The 23,182-nt window shown below is 35.3% G+C and overlaps 1 protein-coding gene across 1 annotated transcript in view; it reads left to right on the top strand.

Annotated features, from left to right (window-relative positions):
* Positions 1 to 23,182, top strand: part of ADAMTS20 (ADAM metallopeptidase with thrombospondin type 1 motif 20) — a 143,714-nt gene that overhangs the window by 109,430 nt on the left and 11,102 nt on the right. The window contains 9 exon segments of the mRNA XM_079139494.1: positions 989 to 1,156; positions 10,652 to 10,825; positions 10,900 to 11,070; positions 13,587 to 13,787; positions 14,506 to 14,635; positions 14,843 to 14,937; positions 15,024 to 15,118; positions 15,624 to 15,757; positions 21,814 to 21,905. Of these exon segments, the coding sequence (XP_078995620.1) occupies positions 989 to 1,156; positions 10,652 to 10,825; positions 10,900 to 11,070; positions 13,587 to 13,787; positions 14,506 to 14,635; positions 14,843 to 14,937; positions 15,024 to 15,118; positions 15,624 to 15,757; positions 21,814 to 21,905 (1,260 nt within the window).

Genomic DNA, 23,182 nt, shown 5'->3' with positions numbered 1-23,182 from the left:
TCCACATCTTCCCTGCTTAGCTTTTCCATGCTATCTGTCTCATACGGAAATTGTCAATATCTCCTCTGAGACTTCACAAAGGAAAATGGTAGAAAAGGAAGCTAATGTTTACTGCGAATCTGCTTGGTATAATAGAACTGGATTAGATGTTTCATATTTTTTTCCTTGCATACCTAGATGTTTCATATTCTTTATTTCACGTTAATCATAAAAAAAAGTTTGTAAGATTGATGTCATTATCCCCATTTTGTAAGTGAAGAAACTGATGCTTGGACAGGTGATGAAACGTGCCTGAAGTCACCCAGCTGTGAGTGACAAAACCCGTATTCAATACCAGGACCCAAGCTCTTGCCAGCACATTATAATATCCTGGCTTATAAAATGACAACTGGCTGAAAAATAAAGTCAAATCTTTATTTTACAAGTTTTTTTTTTTTTAAGTAAATACATTGAAGGTAGAGAGATTCATCTTCTGAATTGATGCAAAAACCAAACCTGAATGAAAGTATACCTTAAAAAATAAAATATCCGTTTTCTCAGTTTCCTGCTCTGAGAGGTCATTGGATTGTTTTTTGTTTGTTTCAGTTTTTAACAAGGAAAACATACTTTGCAGTGTTGAAAAGGATATGAGAATAAAAATAGAATGGGTGGAAGTGACTCTTTACAAAACTAAAAGCAGGTTTTGTTATGCATGATAAGAGAAGTTAGTTGAAGTTGTTCACCTTAAAATATCTAAAGCATCATGTACCAAAGAATGCCTGGTATATTGTAGACAAGCAACACTCTTTTGTAGAAAGAATGAATACCTTTTGATATAAGCATCAATTGGTGGTTGAAGGCAGATTGATGAATTTCAAATTCTAATTTGAAATGCCAGAGCATATCTTAATACAAATATCAAAGCAATGATGTTTGATCATTTTGTTTTATATTTCTTGAAGATAAACTTAAGAAAAATAAAACAAGGGCATTCATGTTTCTTTTCTAGTGCTCAGCTTCATGTGGTAAGGGTATAAAGTACCGTGATGTGCTTTGCATTGGCAAGTTCCAAGGGAAATTAGAAGAAAAATACTGTAGTCATCTGCAGAAACCTCGAACTCACAAAGTCTGTAGATCTATCAGATGTCCTTCATGGAAAGCCAATAGATGGAAAGAGGTATGTGATGAATTTTATAATTATATATATTTTTGATTTTAAAAATCTTAATTTATCCTGTTTTTAATAACCTTGAAATTTTTTTCTTTAAAATGGTCTTTATTCTGTTATTGAGTTTTCTGCACTATACCATATAGTGTTAATGCATTTGCTTAAGTCTGCAGTTAAATAACAAATTAGTTATTTGATTTGTTTGTAGCTATAAGTTTTACAAGACATTCTGTTTCTGAATATTAGGGAGACAGCTACTGACAATCATCTTGGTAGTCTAGCAGCAAGATATATACATTGTAGCTGCGTTTAGTAAGGACCTTATTTCCACCCCAAAAGCTTGGATGTGAGCTAAGACTGCTTCCTGGAGAAGTAACTGGTCAATTGAATAAAGGATTATAATTGGAGATTCATAATTAGGGAGGTGTGAAAGCTAGATAACCTAGGCTGGGCTAAGGTTAGAGTAGAAAGACTCCTGGCTGAAGTGATGGTCACAAATAAATGAAACCCAGGTTGAGAATTCAGTTTGTAAAAGAAGGGTAACTGATACCTGTCCTGACATCCTCAGGGAAGAGAGCTCCAAATCTGAATTGGAAGAGTAATACCTCTGAAAGTGGTTGTCGAGCAAACACCAGATTGGGAAATATTGACAGGACAAAACAGAAATTTTAAGTGGAATAATTTCCAGAGGGCTGATTTCATTGGGCTGGGCTTTCAACAGAGCTGTCTGGTGCTCCCAGAGTACCTACAATTGCTTATACATTTCTTAAAGAGACTAATCCTGAAAATGGATAAAGAAACCTATGTTCTATTCATGGAACTTCTTTCTATCAGATGTTGGAGTTAAGTCCATTGGGAACAGGGACATCAGATGCAGCTAGATCTGTGGGGTTCCCCTGGGCTCCCTAGTCATTGCCATTTGCCCTGATCTAAGCACTACAATATGGAGCACTCAGCTTTTGAGTGGCACTATGCCAGTTCATCACCCATATTGAATAAAAAGTTGTCAAATTGAGTGAAAATCTCAAATTTCCTCATGCAAAATGCAGCCTCTACCAAGCATTAGTGTGCTGGAAATTGTGGTTAATGTTTGAACCCTCTGTTTTTCATTCCACAAAATAGAGACATTCTTGAGCATTTTCTTCTCATTAAATTCGGTCAAGTAACTAGATTATTTTTCATACTTTAGCAGAGGTTATGATTTTAAAATTTCTCCCCATTGACCCACTCACTACATTTAGTTAGTCTGCTCTATTTAGTGTCATTAGTATTTATTTACAGAGTTGTTCCAGAAACTGGTTCCAACCTATTTTCTTTACTTTGCTCCCACTATGTCTGTCATTCAATAGGTTGTCTCAATTCTCTTATTAAAGCAGCTTTTGAATCTCCATGACTACCTGCTCTAATTCAATGGTTGTCTTCATCTGATCCCAGGTCTACAATGGCCTCCCCACATATACTTTTATCATTATCTGCCTTCATATTGTGTGAACCCTAGCATACTTGTGCCTCTTAATATCTTGTATAACTTACTATGTCTTCAAGGGGAAAGTCTAAAACTTAACTCATACTTTTTCTTCAGAATTGCATCAGGTCACCATCTTTTTCTCTCTAAGACATTGTCTCTGAGACAATGGATATCTTGTTCACTAAGCACCTAACTTCATACATAGCCAAATCATCTTTCTTATTTTGAATACTGTGATTTAAATTGCGAAGGAACTCAAAATCACTTATTAATTTTGTCATATCATGGTTGTGCTTAAAGTAGAGGCCCACCTTACTTTACCTGGACCAATGTGGCAGAATAATGTTAAAAGAGCTTTTCCTGAAATGAAATGCCAAAAGGGCACTGGATGTGAAAGGTTGCAGACGCACCCAGTGCCAACAAATAACTCCAAATTCTGACATTGGGAAGGAGCCACAGGGCAGGGTGGGTATGGGGGCTTGCAGTGAAACTGGGAGAGACTTTTTGCTTCTTGGTCAGCATTCCCATGAATCCCAAGGAGGCTTTTGCTGCTGTGTAGCTACTGCAGCTGCTGTGGTAGGTATTCATGAAGGACACTTTCTGGCTCTTGACCTCCAGCTCCAAGACAGTGAATCCATCATTAGTCCTAACAGATTGGCATTGGCTTACTACCAAACATGAAATTGTGTAAGAATCACTAAAGGAATGAATATATTTCAGGGATTTCAGAGATACAGATTTGAACATGCAAAGGCTGTAAAAGAGATGCTTTTGTATAGAGTTTGCTTTCTTCTCTTTACATTGGTTTTCCTTGTTATAGAAATTAGCTTCATTCACCCACACAGTCCCTAAATCTCTGCCAGAAACAAATGACCACTTGTGAAGTTCTTGGCTTTTGATTTATTCTATAAAAAGTCCCCACATGAAGTTAACAATTGCAGGCTGTCACTGCAATACATATAATATTGTATTCAACGGAAGTGTAATTTCAGAGGCACTTGCAAGAAAATCACTGGTTTCTGCTTTGTTCTGATTGTATAAATTGCTAACATTGCTTTAATGTAATCACCTGCTATAAAATAATTTCCCTTATTGCTATTTTGTATGAGGCCTTAAATGGAAAGATTAATTTGGTAAATTGTTGATCACAGAAGTACTCAAATGAATTTTGAAGAGACACTTTTCATTTGGTGTTCAATATCCTTTTTCTTTAGTGTAAAGAATTAGTAATGAATTTTAATGATTGCTGCTAAACAGAAACAAACATTGCTATACAAGAACATTTGTCTTCTGTGTCCAGATGTGTATCTTTAGAGGCAAATCAAATAAATCGTTAAAAAAAAAAAAAAAAAAAAAACACCCAATTCACACATATACTTCTTGGAAGCAAGGGGATATTTTTATCATGTATGTATTTGCGAATACCAGCTCCCTTTTTAAGTTCAAGGTGAGCATGCCACAAGATTCCTCAATGTCTCAGACCTCATCTACTAGGTTAAGCATTGACCAAATGGACAGTTCATAAGTTTAGGGGGAAAAAGTTGTCCTGAATTCTCATCTTCCCTTGATCAGGCTGAACCTGCTGGACTATTTAGGAAAATATGAGAGTCTCATTCAACCCTCTTCAATCTTGAGCTAGATGAAATCAGCTACTTGCCTCATTCCCCTTCTCTGAGATATATTTTTTCTTTCTCACATTTTAAGATCAGAACTGGGAACAATGATGATAAGTTCCCAAATCCCATGAATATATTCACTACCTCCCACCTACAGCCCCTAATTTGGAAACAAAACTATATTCTAAAGGCTGAATTTTTAAGTGCTTTTGTATTTAATTCCATATTTTCTATGTCTCCAAATACATAAATGCATCTCTATTCCCATATTTTTGAAAATTTTTGAGATATGCACTTATATTTTATAATTTAAAAATGATTAATCTTAATTTTTTTCAAGTCCCTAATGTCATCAATGAAGGCTCCAGAATCTCTTTGTCTCTATCCTCAGTGTGTTCAGTGATGTGTCCACTAAGGCAGGCAGGCTGGGTACAGGTACAGAAAGGATGCCTCTACAACTCTAGGGCTGGATAAACTATGCTTCTCAATCTCTTCTGTTTTTGCATTTCAATGCTGCTTGTGAAACCTCTTCCTTTATCATTTTTCTTAACATTTAAGATGGTCTCTGAGTGACAGATGACAAATTCTTGATTTGAGGTATGTGTCAATAAACTTTTCAATGCAGAAATAATTGTACCTCAGCAAGAAGAGTGGAAAAAAATAAAAAGGAAAGGGCAAGGGTGTAGCCAGGGACAGTCACTCACTTCCTGACACTGTATGAAAAACTTCAACAGTAAACTGTAGGTATTATTGCATCCCATTATGCAGATGAGTAAACAAGTAGCATGTGCAGGTCACAGGCCAAGGAATGTTGGGGGATAGGAATTTGAACACAGGTCTATTTGAGCTCTTCCCTCTGGGTTTGATATCATAATCATCTCATTATCATCATTGTACATTAGCCTATTCTTGTATTTCCTTTACATCATATTGCCCTCTCTGGCCAAGAAGGGCACAGTGTTAATAATTACAGGCTGTTACTGTACTACATATTAATGCATTCAGTAGAAATGTAATTTCTATGCTGTGCTGAATTCATTGCAAACTTATTCATGTAAAAATGGCTAGTGCATAAATAAAAGATATATTAATTTTACAGGACACAGGAAAATAGTTAAGAATTTAGTTGATCACATTTGTTAAATAAAATATAATGGTTTAAAATGACTTGAAGCATATTATACTACATTAACAGAAGAATAATGTTTGCACTTTTTGACTCTAATATATCCTGCTCAGGAATTTGGAACTGTGCTTATTCTAGGAGCAATACTTTAAGAAAAGTCATTACAATTTTTCAGATTTCCAGTGAAGAATAATCAGATGGCAATGATACTGCTTTGTCAGTTTGGTTGTCTTCTGTTGTAAGCAACAAAAGTCCTGATGATTAGCAGATTAAACCACTAATATTTATTTTTACACAACAAACAGAGCATGGCTGGTTTTAATTTTGATTCAGCAGCTCCATAATATCAAACAGTTGGATTGACATTTCTGCAATTCGTTTGTCAGCTCTTAATGGTCAGTGGTGGTTGCCATGGTTCCAGTCCTCATACCTTCATACTTCATATGTGAAAGCAGGCATCTTTTTGTGCAAATTTGTAGAAGAGAATAGATTCTGGAGAGTGGGTAAAGTTTAAAGATAATATTAGGTCAACATAAATTTGCTAACTTTGGAGGCATCGCAAAATTGAATGATTGCTTTGAAAATATAGTGAATGGGTCAAGAAAATATGTTTAGTTATGTTTAGTTTGATGAGCTCTCATTTACCCTCACTGTAAAAGAGATTTCAGAATTAAGGAAATATTAGGGTTAGATATTTCTAGACTTTCTTCTTCTAAGTCAAAATGGCAAACTACTGCTATGTTATTGGTTCCCTTGAAATAAACTATAGTTGAAAGTAACTAATGGAACAAAAACCTGAATCACAATAACAATTATATCTAGCTCATCAAGAGAGGACCTCACAGTTATTATTGTAAATAATTATTTATTAAATGGCAAACTGAGTCAGCATTATTTTTTTGCAAAGCATATTCTGATACTTCTTTAACTTTGTTCTACAATGGCTACAGGGCCTGTGGATTTGCTAAAATTCACCTTCTCTCTTTTCACCAAGTCTTTTAGGTGCTAGTCTAGGCAATGCTATATTTATGTATCAATAGAAAGTTTGACTGATTTTTCTATCAAAACTGAGTTATGCAGTGTTGGTAAGTTAGTGTATTCCAGTTATTTGTGTTATACTTGCATCCATGGCCTCACAAAACCTTCAGACACATCAGCTGGGATATTTTAAAAATAAAATTTAACATGCCTATAAATTTGTAGTTCTATAAAACTATTAAAGTAAGGATGAGTGTATGGGGGCTGTAATGTATGGGAGGCCATTCTGGTAAGCCACTTAAGAGGGATGGTAGTATCTTCACTGCATCTGTGACCATAAGAGGAACTGGCTTTGGGTAAAGGTAATGAGTTCTGCCATGAAAACATTTAGCTTCAGTAGACTGATATATTTTAGTAGGATACACTAATGCTTAAAAAATGATCAGAGAAAGTGGAGTCAGGTAAGAACCCTGTGAGGGTGCTATGTAAGAAGAAAGAGGAGAGCCCCTAGCATCAGAAATATTTCAATCCCAGAAGTAAGAACAATGCACCAGAAGTGGTCAGTGGTGCCCAATGTGTTGGTGAGATTAGCCAAAAAGAGATTTGAAAAGTGTCTGTTAATTTGGCAGGTTGTTGATGACACCAGGTTGAAGAATATTAAATTGAAGTAATAATTCTCCGCTATTCAAATCTAAAACCATATCAATTTTCTTCCTAAAATACTGAAAAACAAGTTACTTTCTTTCCCATGTAGTCCACTTTTTCTCCTTTTGGGGAAGAGGGCCATGCTAAAATATAGTAACTAGGCCTGGTCTCAGTGGATTTTTCTAAACTTATGCTAGGATCAAAGAACTAATAAAGCAGTGTGGGTCATTGAATTACAGAAAATTATATGTGTTCATTAGAACTTCTTGCTAAGCTATGTTTTGTGTGCTAGTTTTTTCCATGAATTTTTGTTTTCAGGTTCAGAGGCAGAATGTTTTCCAAATATCATTTATTTTTCTGAAATTATCTCTGAAAAGTTTGCAGAAGTCATATTTCATAGGTTAAACATTTTCATAACAGGTTCAGATGAGCTAAACTGCATCCAGATGTTTTAGTCTACCTAATAGTGTTCTTGAAGCACAGCATGCATTATTTGTCTCCATATAAAGAGCTGTATATGTTTCGTGAAAACATTCCATGAGTTGGCAAAATTCATTAGCTTATGCATAATATGAACATATATATGAATTATGTAGATAAGTAAAATTATATACACAAATTCTCTTTGAAGTCAGTGGTTGCTGCTCATACATGCAGGATAGAAACACTAAGTTTTACAGTGTCTTTATGGTGAAAATGCTGCTAGAATTTGTAAGAGGAATTTGAGTCTACTAGGTAAATTAAATTCTTAGATTTTGTGGGATTTTTTCTCTTATGCCAAAATAATATTTTGCAGATATGTGTTACTATTGTTAAAATAAATAAAAAAGGAAATTAGTTACTCTGGAACTCCTGCAGAAATAAAGAACTTGAAGAACAACTGGATTTTTTTCTTATAATATTGCTATCAGGAATACTGATGGTTCCTTACACAATATTACCCAGTATAACCTCAAATCACTTCTGAGATAACAGGGGATATTCGGCACCAAATTCACAAATTAAATAAATATCCTTAGACAGACCCCCACACCTTATTAAGGATAGTATCACAACTCAGTGTTGCAGTCAAACTCTGTTGCATGATTTTCACTTCTTAGTTTTGGAAAACCTTACATCCTACATCTGAAGGACTGCCAAGTCTTCCCAACCCTAGATGCAGCAAGTGAGAGCTCAACAGAAAGAATGGAGCTTTTGACTGTGCTTTACCACTGCTGTGATTCAAATGTTTATGTCCCTTCAAAATTCATGGGTTTAAATCCTGCCCCCCAGAGTGACAGTCTAAGGAGGTAGGTAGTTGGGGAGATTAGGTCATGAGGGTCTATCCCTCATAATTGATATTAGTTCTCTTATGAAAGAGAACTCAGAGAGTTAGCTTATCTCTTCTTTCTCCAGGTACAGATCAGAGGTTGCTGGGGCCCGAACCCACTGGATTTGGTTGCTGCCTGCTTCAGAAATAAGAGAAAATGATATTTTAAAAAATGAATTTAATCACAGTCTGGCCCAAACTAGGAAGATAGCTATCTGTTTTTGCCATCCTATAGAAATGTTAGATTTATAAGAAAGAAAAAAAAAAAAAAAAAAAGCCAGAGAATATAGGGAGGAAGGGTATAAAAAATCATGGAATGAGACAGATATCATTACCCTATGTACATGTATGATTACACAAATGGTATGAATCTACATCGTGTACAACCATAGAAATGAAATGATGTACCCCATTTGTGTATAATGAATAAAATGCAGTCTGTAAAAAATAAAAAATAACTAAATAATTTAAAATATATAGAATATATATGTATATTTTTTCCAGTCCATGCTAGCCAAGGGTTATTGTGTTAGTCAGCTTTTAGATGCTATGACAAAATACCTGAGAAAATCAACTTAGAGAAGGGAAGATTTATTTTGGTTCACAGTTTCAGAGGTTTTAGTCCATGGTCACCTGGCTCCATTACTTCTCTGCTAGTGGTGATGCAAAACTTCATGGTGGAAGGACTTGGTGAAGCAAAGCTATTCACCTCATAGCATCTGAAAAGCAGAGAAAGAGAAAGGCTGGGGGCAAGATACAGTCACCAAGGGCATGCCCCCAAATGGCTATTCTCTTTAACTTCCACCTCCTTCAGTTTCCTTCAACTCCCAATAGTCCATTCAGTTACAAATCCATCAGTGGATTAATCTACTGGTGAGGTCAGAGTCCTCATGATCCATCACTTCCCCAAAGTTCACTTCTGAACAAGCCTTCGAAACATAAGCCTTTGGGGGCATTCCAGACCAAACTATAACAGATCCATTACAATTTCAGTTCTCTAAGTATGTTGGTGCCAGGGGTTTGGGGGAGGGCAGTCTTAGCTTTTATTCTCAGCACAAGATGATGGTTTATAGAAAGGTAGGATGGATAATAGCTTTATCAGGAAAGGGATAAGAATAAAAAAATTTGGGATTTCTAATTTTAAGTGGGCCCCATTACTTTTACCATATGAGAAGGCACAAGCAGATGATCATATTTGAAGCAGAAACAGGTCTTCACCTGACACCAGATCTTCTAGTGCCTCAATTTTGGACTTTTCAGGCACCCAAACTGTGAGAAATAAATCCCTGTGATTCTAAATCACTTAGTTTGTGGTGTGTTTTTATAGAAGTCTGGACAGACTAAGAGAGAAAGTTGGCACTGAGAGTAGGGTGCTGTTGTAACAAATATCTAGCTGTGGAAGTGGTTTCGGAACTGGGTCATGTGTGCAGAGACCGTGTTCCTGTTAGAAAAAGCCTGAATGGCCATGAATGGATTAAGGGAAATTCTGGTGAGAGCTCAAGAAGAAAAGAGAAGAGCTCAAAATAGAGCTCAATCTTAGAGAACGTAAGGCCCATCTGAAGAGATGGCAAAAAGTAATCAGGAACATGTTATTGGTCGGGGGAGGAAAGGCCATCCTTGTTACACAGTAACAAAGTATCCGGCTACTTTGTGTTCATATTTCAGGGAATGGTGTTCATGTTCCTGTGTTTTATGGAAGGTAGAACTTGGGGCTAATAATCCTGGATATCTAAGAAAGTTAATAAGCAAAGCTTTGAAGTTGCAACGTGATTTCTACTGACTGCTTATAGTAAAATACCACTACAGAGGAATTACATAAAATTGGAATGTAAATCAAAGGGGAAGAGAACTTAAAATTTTCTGTCTGTTATATTTGACGAAATGAGGAAGATTATTCAGTAGGGAATTTGAAGGATGTGGCCAAATTTAATAATGAAATAATCTAATGATAATTAGATTAATTGGGTCAACCATTTCAATCAAATCTATGAGCTATTTATCAAGCAATGCAGATGTCATGCAGCCATCTAAAGAGAAGCCATGGCCTATTGTCCAAGATGGAAGAATGACCTGCAAAGGCCAATTGGAATGTGGTCCAGTATAACATAATTCACTCATCAAAGTTTCTGGAAGGTCTGAGGTAATTTATGCAAAAAGAAAATATATATATACATATATATCTACACCATAAAACTCCACACTCACACACTCCAACACACATTACAATACATGTTATTTCTGTCTAATGCATGATATAATACCAGGCTACGTTTAAAGGAACTAAAATGGTTTGATTTTGCTATTTTTATGTAAGTGGAGATTTGTTAGCTATATCGTTGAAACCATCTGGGTTTCTCTGCAGTGCTCTGTGACCTGTGGCTCTGGAGTTCAGCAAAGAGATGTCTACTGCAGACTGAGAGGTGTTGGCCGGGTGGCTGAAGAAATGTGTGATCGGTCCACCCGGCCTTATTTTCAGAGGCAATGTTGGCGTCAGGACTGTGTGCAGTACCAGTGGACAGCAGGACAATGGCTGGATGTGAGTATTGTTGAGTGGGATTTCAAGGACACGTAGATAAGAGTGTGCTATTCATTTTGTCATTGCCTTTCTAGTGTTCAACATCATGTAAGAAAAAAGAGACACATCGCCTTGTGAAGTGTATTGATGCACAGAACATGCAAGTAAATGAAAGTTTCTGTGACCCTTCAACTAGACCTCTGTCAATCAAAAAGTGCAGGAACTCTTCCTGCAAGTATGTGGTGATAACAGGAGACCCATCCCAGGTAAGGCGAAAAAAAAAAAAAAAAAAGGAGTTGGGAATTTTTGTTTCTACACACAATGGCTGGGCCTCAAATTTGAAAGTGGGGACAGATGATGGGTATGCATATTGATCTAAGGAGAGAAACCACTGACCATTGGATTGTGCAGAGTACTAACAGCAAAGTGTGAGTCTGTACAAACCGTGAAACTGACTACCAGGAATAGTTCAGCAAATGGATCATGCATGGTTGCTTTTTAAAAGCAGTACTATTGAGGTATAATTGACAATCAACTGCACATATTTAAAGTGTACAGCTTAAGTTTTGATGTACATTTGTATCCATAAAATCAGTATAATATTCAAAATCAAGAACACCTTCCATCAGCCCCAAAAGTTTTCTTGTGCTACTTTATAATACTCTTTCTACTTCCTTCACCCCATAATTAACCTCAACTGTTTTCTCTATTAGGGATCTATCACTGTATTAGTTTAGATTTTCTAGGATTGTATATAAATAGAATTATTTTTTGTCTGATATGATATAAGTTTTTGGGATTCAGTGAGGTTGTAGTATATACCAATAGTTTATTCCTTTTTATTGTTGAGCAATATTTCACTGTATGGATGTCTTCAAATTTTCTGATCTTTTCTTCTCTGTTGTCTGATGTGCCTTTAATCCCAGTTTATTTTTCATTTCATATGTCACAATGTTCATTTTTAGAAGCTCAAATTTATCTTTTAAAAATTCTCCCATGTCTACACTTAATATTTTAAGCATACAACATAGTCATTAATGACTTTTTAATGCCATTCTATGCTAATTGTAATGTCTCCGTGTTTTCAATTTCAAGAATTTTAGTATAAAGTTTTTGCAAGTAACACCATGATCTAATTCCAGAATATTGTGTCATATCCAAAAGACCCTCTACCGATTACTAGTCACATCTCATTCTCCCACTTTCCTCCTAGTCACTGACAACCACTCACTCCCTTCGGTCTCTATTGATTTGCCTGTTCTGGACATTTTGTATAAATGGAATCATAGTATGTGGTCTAACTTCTTTTACATTTTATTGTTGTGGGGTTCATTCATGTTGTAGTATCCATGAGTACTTCATTCTTTTTTAGGCTGAATAGTCTTCCATTGTAGGAATGTACCACCTTTTTTTTTTTTTGTATTCAGTAGTTAGTCAATGGGCAAAATCTTTGGCTAATTTCCAGAATTCTAAAAAGTTGATCTGAGAATTTCTGCTAGTTTCCCCATTGCTTTCATAGAGGAGAGGATTTTTAGATGTCCTTACTCTGCCATTTTCACTGATGTTACCCCTGTGGATATATTTTGATGAATGAGCTTTTTTTTATATAAGTATTTTTTTTTTCTGTTTTGCATGTTAATTTTTTATTGTGTGTCAGACACTATGAATTGGACCTTCTCGGTTACTGGATATATTTTATTCCTGTACATACATATGTAACTTTACTACAGGAAACAGTTATTTCGTTGGGTAGCAGTTGAATCCTTTCTTGCATTGCTCTTAAAATTTGTTAAGTGTGATCAGTGCATTGCTTAATCTAGTATTAATTATCACCCTCTCATGTGTCAAGACCTTTTTGAGTATTGTTGTTGCCAATGTGTACAAGGTTTTCCAGTCTGAGTGAAGGGAGTGGGCATTGTGCTTGGTCCTGTGTGAGCATCCAATACAGTAACTTCTAAGCCTTTTGGTCAGTTCACTTCCTGGCGTTGGTTCTCACATGTATGTGTGCACTGCTCATAACTCTGCTGTCTCCCTCTCCACGTGCCAGAAATAGGAAACTCTTTCGAAGCAGTGGGCTGGAGCAACTACAGGGAAACCCTGTTTGCTTTCCTTCTCTCGGGGATCTCCATTCTTTATTGCTTCATCTTGAGTGTTATAAAAAACTGTTGTTTAAAATATTTTATCCAAGTGTTTTGGTTGTTTCAGCTTAGAAGGTAAATCTATTTCTTGATACTTTATTTTTGTTAGAAACAGAAGTCTATTTGCCTAATTTTAGCCTGTGGCTTTAGTCTATATCTAAATAACTTACCCATATTAATCCAATGGTATTAGAAGTTACATTGCATGTATTAAGATAAATGTATGATAACTTACCCATAATTACTAGTTAGCTAAGATTAATAAATGTCCTTTATTTCAGGTAAGAATTCCCAATATGTTCAATTTCTCTGAAGCTATGCTTATTGGGAGATATAGTTTCCTTGAATTAAGACATTCTTAAATGTGTAATAGAAGAAAATACAAAAAACAAAAAACAAAAACCACCACAGGTTCTACAAAATACAAAATCTAGCCTGGATCTGGGTCCTTTCTATTTATTGGTACAACTCTGGGAATGTTGAGCAAATGTCCTGGAACCTTTGTTTACTCATTGGTAAATGAGGCTGATTAAGTAGGATTGTTGTGGAGATGACGCAACACAGTATAAAACAACTGATAAATACAAGGCCTTGGTTAAGTTTCAGGACATCTTCTTATCTTCTGTTAATCATGCATTTTTCAGTGTACAGGTAACTGTGAATTCAGTTACCAACAAAGGATCACATATTGCATTGGGATCCGGTCTACTAAGAAACATAAGCTCCATCAGCTTTGGCCTGTCACCTACCAAGAATGCCCTGTGCAGCCTTCCTCTCAGGTTTACAAATGCAATATCAGGAGCTGTTTGCAGGTGGCCACTTGGAAAGTTGAAAAATGGAGCAAGGTCAGTGTGCGGTAATGAATTAAAAATTTTTGAATAATACTTTTCAGGGGGTGGAATGCCTGGTAATCTGTATGACTAACTAGATCCTTGGAGTTGCCTTATTTCCTTTTGTCTAAAAACCACTTTATCAGATATTTGTATATATATCTTATCTCTCTTCTATGCTTACTATAACTTTTTTATAATCAGAGGCCATGTCTATACTTATTTCGGTTCCTCAGAGAACCCTGTACAGTGGATTACACATTGAGGAAATATTTAAAACATTTTTGTTGATTAAACAAAGAAGTAAATAAATCTAATATATTAGTAATAAATGTTATTTGCACTATATTATTTTCCCAATTTAATTATGAAAAGCAAATAGATATTACTTTGCAAATGGTATATTAACTCAGTGAGAAAAATCTCTCAGTAGTCTTAATAACTTCATTAATTAATGTTTATTAAGTATTTACAAGGTACTATTGATATGACTGCACAAAATGAATGAAAGGAAGCCATGATTGAGAAATAATAGACTTAAGGTCAGGACTAAGGACTTTTTTCATCTGTAACTATGCAACCTTCAGTATATTTCTGTGTCTTCAGTTGTTGTAGTCATTATTGACCCTCCATTTGATTCAAAAGGACCTACTCTGAGAGGAGAAGGCATGGGCTAACTAGACTTCTTTAGTATTTGTTATATCTTTTACTGTAAATTTCACTCTGTTCACAGTGCTCAGTGACTTGTGGAACTGGAGTAATGGAGAGAAGAGTAGAATGCATGGCTGAAAATGGTTGGTCCAGTAACCTGTGTTTGAAGCACTTGAAACCAGATGCTCAAAGGAAATGTTATGTCAATGACTGTAAGTTAATAAATTTCAAAAATCAGCCTAGTATTTGTTTTCCTAAGAGGTTGTAGTAAAAATGTAAAAATAAATGTACATAATACTCACATACTCCATAGCCTAAAGGGTCAGATCTTCAATGTGTGGCAATATCTATATGATTAAGCTCATGCTGTGTTTATAATTTGTTCAGTATTGACAAGATGTGTTATCTTGTCTTTGAAGGTAAATCATTTACCACCTGCAAGGAAATCCAAGTTAAAAGCAACATTACCAAGGATGGTGATTATAACCTTAACATTAAGGGAAGAATAATAAAGGTATTACAAAAACAGTTTCTAGTTGACTTTAACACTGGCCATTGTTTTTCGATGAAGTTTTATAGATGTTTGCACTTTTCTTTTAGGTCCACTGTGTAGGCATGCACTTGGAGAACCCAAAGGAATATTTATCACTGGTCAAAGGTGAAGAAGACAACTTTTCTGAAGTGTATGGCTTTAGGTATGAGCTGTATTTTGTTGTATCTGTGCATTTTTATGACTCTTAGAAGTTCTAACCTTCATATGACACTTGAATAGATCACACATGGGACAAATAATTCAAGAGCAGGTGGACATATGAGGACCTACACCATCTGTTTCCATGTGTGTTTAATAGCAAAGACATTAGCATTAAGCTGTACTCACAGAGAGATTGACCTAAATGTAGATGAGTGGTGGGACAATAGAGAAGGGACTAAAGACCTGTGTATATTTTCATAAAAATTAAATTAATTCCAATAACAAACACTGGGAATTGTTTTTCTACAAACTGTCCTTGAATTGCTCACTAAGAATTTTGTATACTAACATTGAATGATTTTTATTTCTTTCACATTTAACTCGTTGAAATCATGATATTGAAGAATAGGAGCATGTTTTTATTTTCCCACTTTCAAAGTTAACTGTTCATCATGTTAGGGTCTAATAACTGTATCTAAGACTAAATTATCCTACTGTTGTTACAGACTACAAAATCCATATGAATGCCCTTTTAATGGAAGTAGGAGGCAAGACTGTGCATGTAAAAATGACTACCTAGCTGCTGGATACACTGTTTTCAGCAAAATAAGAATTGATCTTACTTCCATGCAAATTAAAAGTAAGTGCTAAATCTCTTTTTAAAACAAAAATCCTCCATTTCCTAGTGTCTAGCAAATGCTGATATATATGATAATCAGGGTGTAGAGAAAGACCTAGTACTGCAAAACAATTATTTAATTTAAAAAATATTACTAGCTATATGCTTTCTGTGCAATGACATACATCATGGGTACCCTTAGTCAAAATGTAATGCGTGGTAGTGATAAGAGACTTCCCTTTCAAGGCAAAACCCTCTCCCTTAAAATAGCCAACTACAAAAGGGCAATAAAATTAATTTCTTAACCTACATTTGTAAATCTTTTCTTGAGGTTTTAAATTAATAATGAACATTAATTATGTAATTGACTATTTTCCCATATATTATTTCATTTTATCTTTCAACAATTCTATATTAGGGTAGCTATTATATCACACTGTTAGTAGTGATGAAATTAAGATACACATATGGAAGTTCAATGATTTGCCCATTTCCCAGTTAGTAATTGAGGGGGAAATAAAGTCCTACTTACATACCCCAAAGTTACAGATTATACTGCTTTAATTTATAATACTGCCTAGGAATTAATTTATGACACAGTCAAGTCAAAACATATTTATGGAACATAAAAATACTGGGCATCATGCAGCCTGCTGTCTTAAAAGTGACATACCTGCATGAAGAGGCAAAGAGTTTATTTCACAAGAGACCCATCTCAGTCCTCACTAAATCAACAGTGCCTAGCCCAGTGCACAAACCAGAAAAGAAATAAAAAGAAAATACTTGTCAAAGCACTATATGCACGAATATGTAGCATCTAAATTGTAATTATGTGATGATGAACTTGATGGCTACCATTTACCAAAACTCCAACATTTACTACAGTGGATGTTTAGTTCATTTTTCATCAATGTAATAAAATATTTTCCTACTGTGTAAAGGAGAGAGGTTTATTTTGGATCACAGTTTTCTAGGCTGAAAGTTTAAATGGCATGATGCAGGCTCTGGCAAGGTCCCTGCCCTTGGCTGCCTCACATCATGATGGCAGTGTGTGTGTATCTCTGTGAGATCTCTCTCCATCTCCTTATGCAGAACCACAATTCAATCATAGGGGCTCCACCCTACTTACCTAATCTCATCGTTTCCTAAAAGTCCCACCACCAAACACCATAACCGAATTGTTTCCATTCTCTTGATATAATTAACACAAAACTTTGGTGATTCAATTTCTGCATGAGTTAGTAAGGACAGACCATTTTCAAATCATAACTGATTTCAATGAAACTCTGGAGTCACATTGTTGGGGTGTAAATTCTTTGTTTCAATTTATTTAGTTATGTGACCTTGAGCAAACATTTTAAAGCCTAAATTCCCTCATCTGTAAAATAAGAAATTTTCCATAATTTTTTCTCTTCTTTTTTTCCTTCTTTTTTTGTCTTTTTTTCTTTTCTTTCCTTCTTTCTTTCTTTTTTTTTTTTTTTTGGTGAGGATTAAGAGATGAAATATAGTCAATGTCTTGCATGTAATAAATGTTTTATAAATATTGGTTATTATTTTATTATGAATATTATGTTAGGTAATTAGTATTACTAAGCATATATTTACATATTTAATTGTTTTTCATTAATTTCTCAAACAAAGCTGCCATATTTCCAGTCATTGGGCTGGGTTCTGAGTGTACAATGTCAATTACATACATTTTTAACTCCTCTCATTTCTGTCCTCAATGAATGTGGTAAAAACCAAGTCTTGATTAAATTAAGCCTTTCACCAATTTTGGGTTTATACCATGGAACAGAATTTGGCACCATCAATATAATACTTCATTATTTCTTCCTCACTGCTAGGTTATTTGCATGCTGCACGGAGAAAAATGCTCTTGTTTCTTCCATTAAAATTAAGAACAAATCCTTGTGACTCTCTTCTCCTCTAGCCACTGTCCAATATCTGTGTGTTTCCTTACAGCAAATTCCTTAAAATTGTCATTCCTCCAACTCTTCCATTTCTCTTCCTCCATCCCATCCTGAACTCATTCAAATTAGTTTCTTACTCATACCACTTTCAGGAAACAGTTCTATCAAGAGTATCAGTGGCCTGCATTCCTCTAAATCCAATGGTAGATTCTTGGTTTTCATCTTACATGATTTAACAGCTGCATCTGGCTTCCAGGACACCATACTGTCATGGCTTTTTGTCTTTCCTGGCCACTTTTTTCTTATCTTTCTCACTATGTCTTAACTTGGCCAGTTCCTTTTAATCTTCCATAACATTTAGTGTTGAAGCATTTAAGACTTGTTCATTGCCTTGGAGATCTCATTCCATTTAGAGATTTCAAATACCATCTATTAAATAATAGTCCCAAGTGTATATTTCCAACTTAGACTGCTACCCTGAATTCTAAAATCCATCTCTCTGCTCAATATATCTATGTGAATGTCTAATAGGCATGTCAAACTCAATTGAATTTCCACTACTTCTTGCCAAACCTCTACCTTCTATTCAAATTTTAACCATTGACAAAAATGGCAACTATAAACTTCTCCTTCTACTCTAGCTAAAAGCTAGCAATATCTGTAACATTTCTCCTTCTTCTACAACCATATGAAATCCATCATCAAATTATGCCAGGTGAATTTTTAACATGCACACCACAATGGACTGAACTGCACCTCCCCCAAATTCATATGTTGAAGCCTTAACCCTCAATGTGATGATATTTAGTGGTGGTGGAATTTTAGGATATAATGGGTTTAAATGAAGACATGAAGGAGGAGCTCTCATAATAGGATAAGAAAAAAGGAGCTACCAGAGCTCACTATCATGGAAAAATTCAGCAATAGGGTATTCATTTGCAAGTCAAAAAACAAAAAAACAAAACACCTGCCAGAACCCAACCATGCTGGGACTCTGCTCTTGGATTCTTGGATTTCCAGCCTCCAGAAGTGTGAAAAATAAATTTCTGTTAGTTAAGTTATTGAGTCTATGGAATTTTGTTTTGGCAGCCTGGACTGTCTAAGACATGCCAACACTCCTTTCTCACTAACTCATTGCTACCACCTTGGTCCAAGTCCATATCACTTCTGATACTGATTTTATTCTCAACAAGTAAACCAGAACAATCCTATAAAACCTAAGTCATGCCATGACTTGGGCACTATCTCATTTGATATTTTTAACAACCATAAACTCTGCTCAAAACTATCCAAATGTTTCTCATCTAACTTAGGGGGAAATTGAGAATTCTTTCACTGATCAACAAAATTCAACATGATCTCCCTACCTCCCTTACCTCTCTACTTCCCACCCCTTCCCCATCTTCTTGTGTATTAGATTTCAGACACACTGGCTCTTTGCCTGAACACTAGGCAGGCCCATACCTTAAGGCCTTTTTATTTACTGTTCCATTTGCCTGGAACATTCATCCCACAGTTATGTATAACTGCTGAAATTCACCTTCTCAGAAAGGTCATGAAGGATCAACATGGCACTCGTAAGCTCCCTCTCTCCCCAATGCTCTTCCCTGCTGTATTTTTTTAACCATAGCAATTATCACCCCTAGCATAATGTAAAATTTACTCTACTACTTGTCTCTCTTTATTACTCGTTCACTTCCATCAGCTTCTGTTTCATTTACTGTTGTGTTCACAGTTTGTAATGGTGCCCAATATAAAATAAGTTACAAATAAATATTTGTTTCCTCCAGAAGCTTCTAGGGACAGCTATCTTGAACAATCTTGAAGATAAACCCAAGTTAACCAAAGTAGGAAAAGGAGTTTTACAGAGAGGAAGAGCATGAAACAAAGCATGGAGGGGAAAGCATCTTAGTGACCTCAGAGAGTGAAAAGTCATCCAGTTTTGTCTAAACATAAATTGAGTGGAAGTTGAAGGGTGATAGAATATTAAGAAGTCTCCATGGAGCAAACCCTGAAATGTGATGTACACTAAAGGACAATGATCTCCCCTTATCGGTGGTTTCAGTTACCTGTGGTCAATCAAGGTCCAAAATTATTAAATGGGAAAATTATAGAAATAAACAATTCTTAAGCCTTAAATGGCTTAAATGCTGAGTAGTTTAATGAACTAGCATGCTGTCCCTCTCTATCCTGTAAGGAACATGAGTTATCCCTTTGTCCAGCATATTCATACTGGATATGCTACCTGCCTGTCAATCACTTGGCTATGTCTTGTTTATCAGATCAACTGTGGTGGTATTGCAGTGCCTGTGTTCAAGAAACCCTTATTTTATTTTATATTTATCATATATTTATACTTACATTTATTTTATTATTATTTATAATCTCTTGGTGATTAACTTGTAAATTAAAATTTATCATAGGTGCGTGTGTGTGTGTGTGTGTGTGTGTGTGTGTGTGTGTGTGTGTGTATGAAACAATAGAGTCTAAATAGAGTTCAGTACCATCTCAGGTTTGGACATCTGAGGAGTATCTTCAAATATATTCACCATGAATAATGGTGAGCTACTGTATGTAGTTGAATTTTATCTTGTACATCATAGAAGCCATTAGAGTAAAAGTATAAGCCAGAGTAAGGGCAGGCTTGCTTGGAGGGAGAACAAATTATATCCATGAAAATAATTAGGAATCTAATGTGACCAGGGCCCAAGTTAAGGACATAGGTCAGACTACAGAGCAATTTGAGAAGTATTAAAGAGGTCAATTCTATCAAATTTTCTGACAGAAGGAATGTGGGAATAAGTGACATGGACTATTTAGAAAGATTTCCAAAATAACCAGTGGATAGTTGTATAAATTAGTGAGATGGGAATAAAGCAGAGAGAATAAATGTGGAGAAATAGATAATGCGTTTATCTCAGACATGTTAAGTTAACAAGAGATGTTGGGCTATCCAAGTAGTTGTCTGATAGGAGTTTGATAGATGTCCTGGAACTCATCAAAGTCAAGTGGACTGGATACATTCTTAGGAATCAACATGTGACTGATGTTGTTGGCTGGTCATTATGCTTTTAGAGGAGATAGCAAAAGATGCTTTGAAAGTTGTGTTCTGCTTTGCTCCAGTCTAACCCATAATTGCCATAAGTAGCAATATGTAAATGTTTAATGATCAGATATCCAGAAAAAAGTGGATTGTAAGTGTCAGTTCTCATGGTATCTATACTCGCACACAGTCAATTATAAGCTACCAATATGACCTTATATGTAGAGTTGGGAAGAAATGCACACAATTGGCTCTCACTGGTACTGGCTTGCTTCACACACTACGAAGTCCTTCTTGTTTTGGAAACCATCCTTGGAGATAACATAAATCTTTGCAGCAAGGCTATCTTTGGGAATTGCCTCCAGACGACTGGTGTCATCATGGGATATTCAGTGATCTGCAGTCTTCTCTGAAAGTGAAGTGATTTGTGGAGGTGATAGCTACTGTCTGGATAATTTGGTTGGAATATTATTTAAGTGAGTCAGGCATGATTAAGTGATTGAAGCAGCTGACTTTTAGGATTCGCTTTAACCTGTCTTTGATCCAACAATTCTATTTTTGATCCTTTCATATTTGTAGAATCCCCAGCTATTGCTAATAAAGAAAATTCTGCTAATAGTGCCAGCAAAATTAAGATGAAAAGAATAATCTAATGCAATAACATAAGATATCAAAGAAAACAGCAAATATTTTAGCTTGGTGTTTTTTAATCTCCCAAATGAATTGATACATATGCAATGCATAAGCACTTTGGCATAATTTATCTATCTTTAAATAATCTTTTTTTCTTCAGTAATTTACATCCTGATCCCAATTTATTTTAGCATTTGCTATGATACAAAATATAATAAAATATTTATATAGTTTTTAAATATCCTTTTAAAATTACAGATGTACCTGCCATTTTTAGGGCAATTTATGAGATGAATATTTTTGTATTAAAGAAAATATATTCAATGAGAGACCATTCTGTGCTATGTACTATAATTGTGACTTTTTGCTTAAATATTTGAATTAATTATACAAATATACTGAAGACAATAATGTGCAAATTCTGTGTACACTTGACAATAAAGATTGCAGTGTTATCTCATTACTAAAGAGATTCCTCTATTTTCTAGCTACAGACCTTCTTTTTTCCAAGACAGTATTTGGCAAAGCAGTTCCATTTGCCACAGCTGGAGATTGCTATAGTGCTGCCAGATGCCCACAGGTATTTAATGTGTATTTAATTTGTTTTCCTTCACTACAAAAACATTTGATAATGTTTCTCCTATTTAATTTTCTTAACCATAATATTGCAAGATGTATAAGTAAATCAATAAGCACAAGTTTCTATATGTACTTTATTTCAAAGATTATAGATAAACCTTAGATGAACAGTATCTTTGCAAATATTGGGTTTGTTTAAAAGATATAATAACAAGAATTTTAAATTGTTTGAATCCTATTTCTCCTTCCATGATACTTCATAATTTGGATATTAATTTAAAAAGGTAAAGGAACAGACCATAAGCATGTGACTTTCATATACTGCTGTTAGCATAAGTATTAGTTTTTTGGGTCTGTGGCATTCTGTTATTGTTTGGATGGGGGTCTCTCAAAAGTTCATATGTAAGGGCTAGGTCCCAGGTGCTATGCACTGAGGAGGCAGGGCCTCATGGGAGGTCTTTAAGTCATTGGGAGCACACACTTGAGGGGGATTGTAAAGCCCCATTGGTCCATTCTCTCTCTGCTTCCTGGCTTTCAATGAGATTGCTTGCTCTGGCATGCACTCCCAACATGATGTGTTGCTCTTGTCAGACTCAAATGAATAGTGCTGCACAATCTTGAATTTGAACTTCCAAAACCACAAGCCTAAATAAAGCTCTCCTGTTTAGAAAGTTAACTGCCTCAGGTATTTTGTTGTAGTAACATGAGTGACTATAAACAGTCCTGAAATGATGTTCTGTGAAATCTAGAGAATACATTTCCATATTTTTATTCTTGCTTTCATCTCTTATTTCCATATTTCTCCCCACACTTCTTTATCATTTGCATAACTTCCATTGATCTGATATCTTGCAAACTTGCTGAATTCATTTTTTTAATTATAATAGATTTTTAGTAGATTCCTTAAGACTTTCTAAATGCATGATGATGTCATCTGGGAATAAAAATACTTTTACTACTTCCTTTTCAATCTGGGGTAGGTTTTATGTCTTTGTCTTGCCACAGTGCTTGGCCATCTCTGCCCATACAGTGTTGGATAGAGGAGATAAGTGTAGATTTCCTTATGCTCTGATTTTAGGTGAAAAGTTTTTAGTCCTTCCTCATTAGTTATATTAGCTATGAGTGTTTTGTAGATGTCCTTGATCAGGTTGAGGACATGCCCCTCAACTTTTAGTTTAAGTGTTGCTACCAGAAAGGATGTTAGATTTTGTTGAATGGCCTTCTGCTCTTATTGAAATGATTTTGTGGTTCTTGTCCATTATTGTGTTAGTATAATAA

The sequence above is a fragment of the Sciurus vulgaris genome, assembly GCF_902686455.1.
Source record: "Sciurus vulgaris genome assembly, chromosome: 5".
Classification (NCBI taxonomy): domain Eukaryota; kingdom Metazoa; phylum Chordata; class Mammalia; order Rodentia; family Sciuridae; genus Sciurus; species Sciurus vulgaris.
This window is presented reverse-complemented; position numbering and strand designations above follow the sequence as displayed.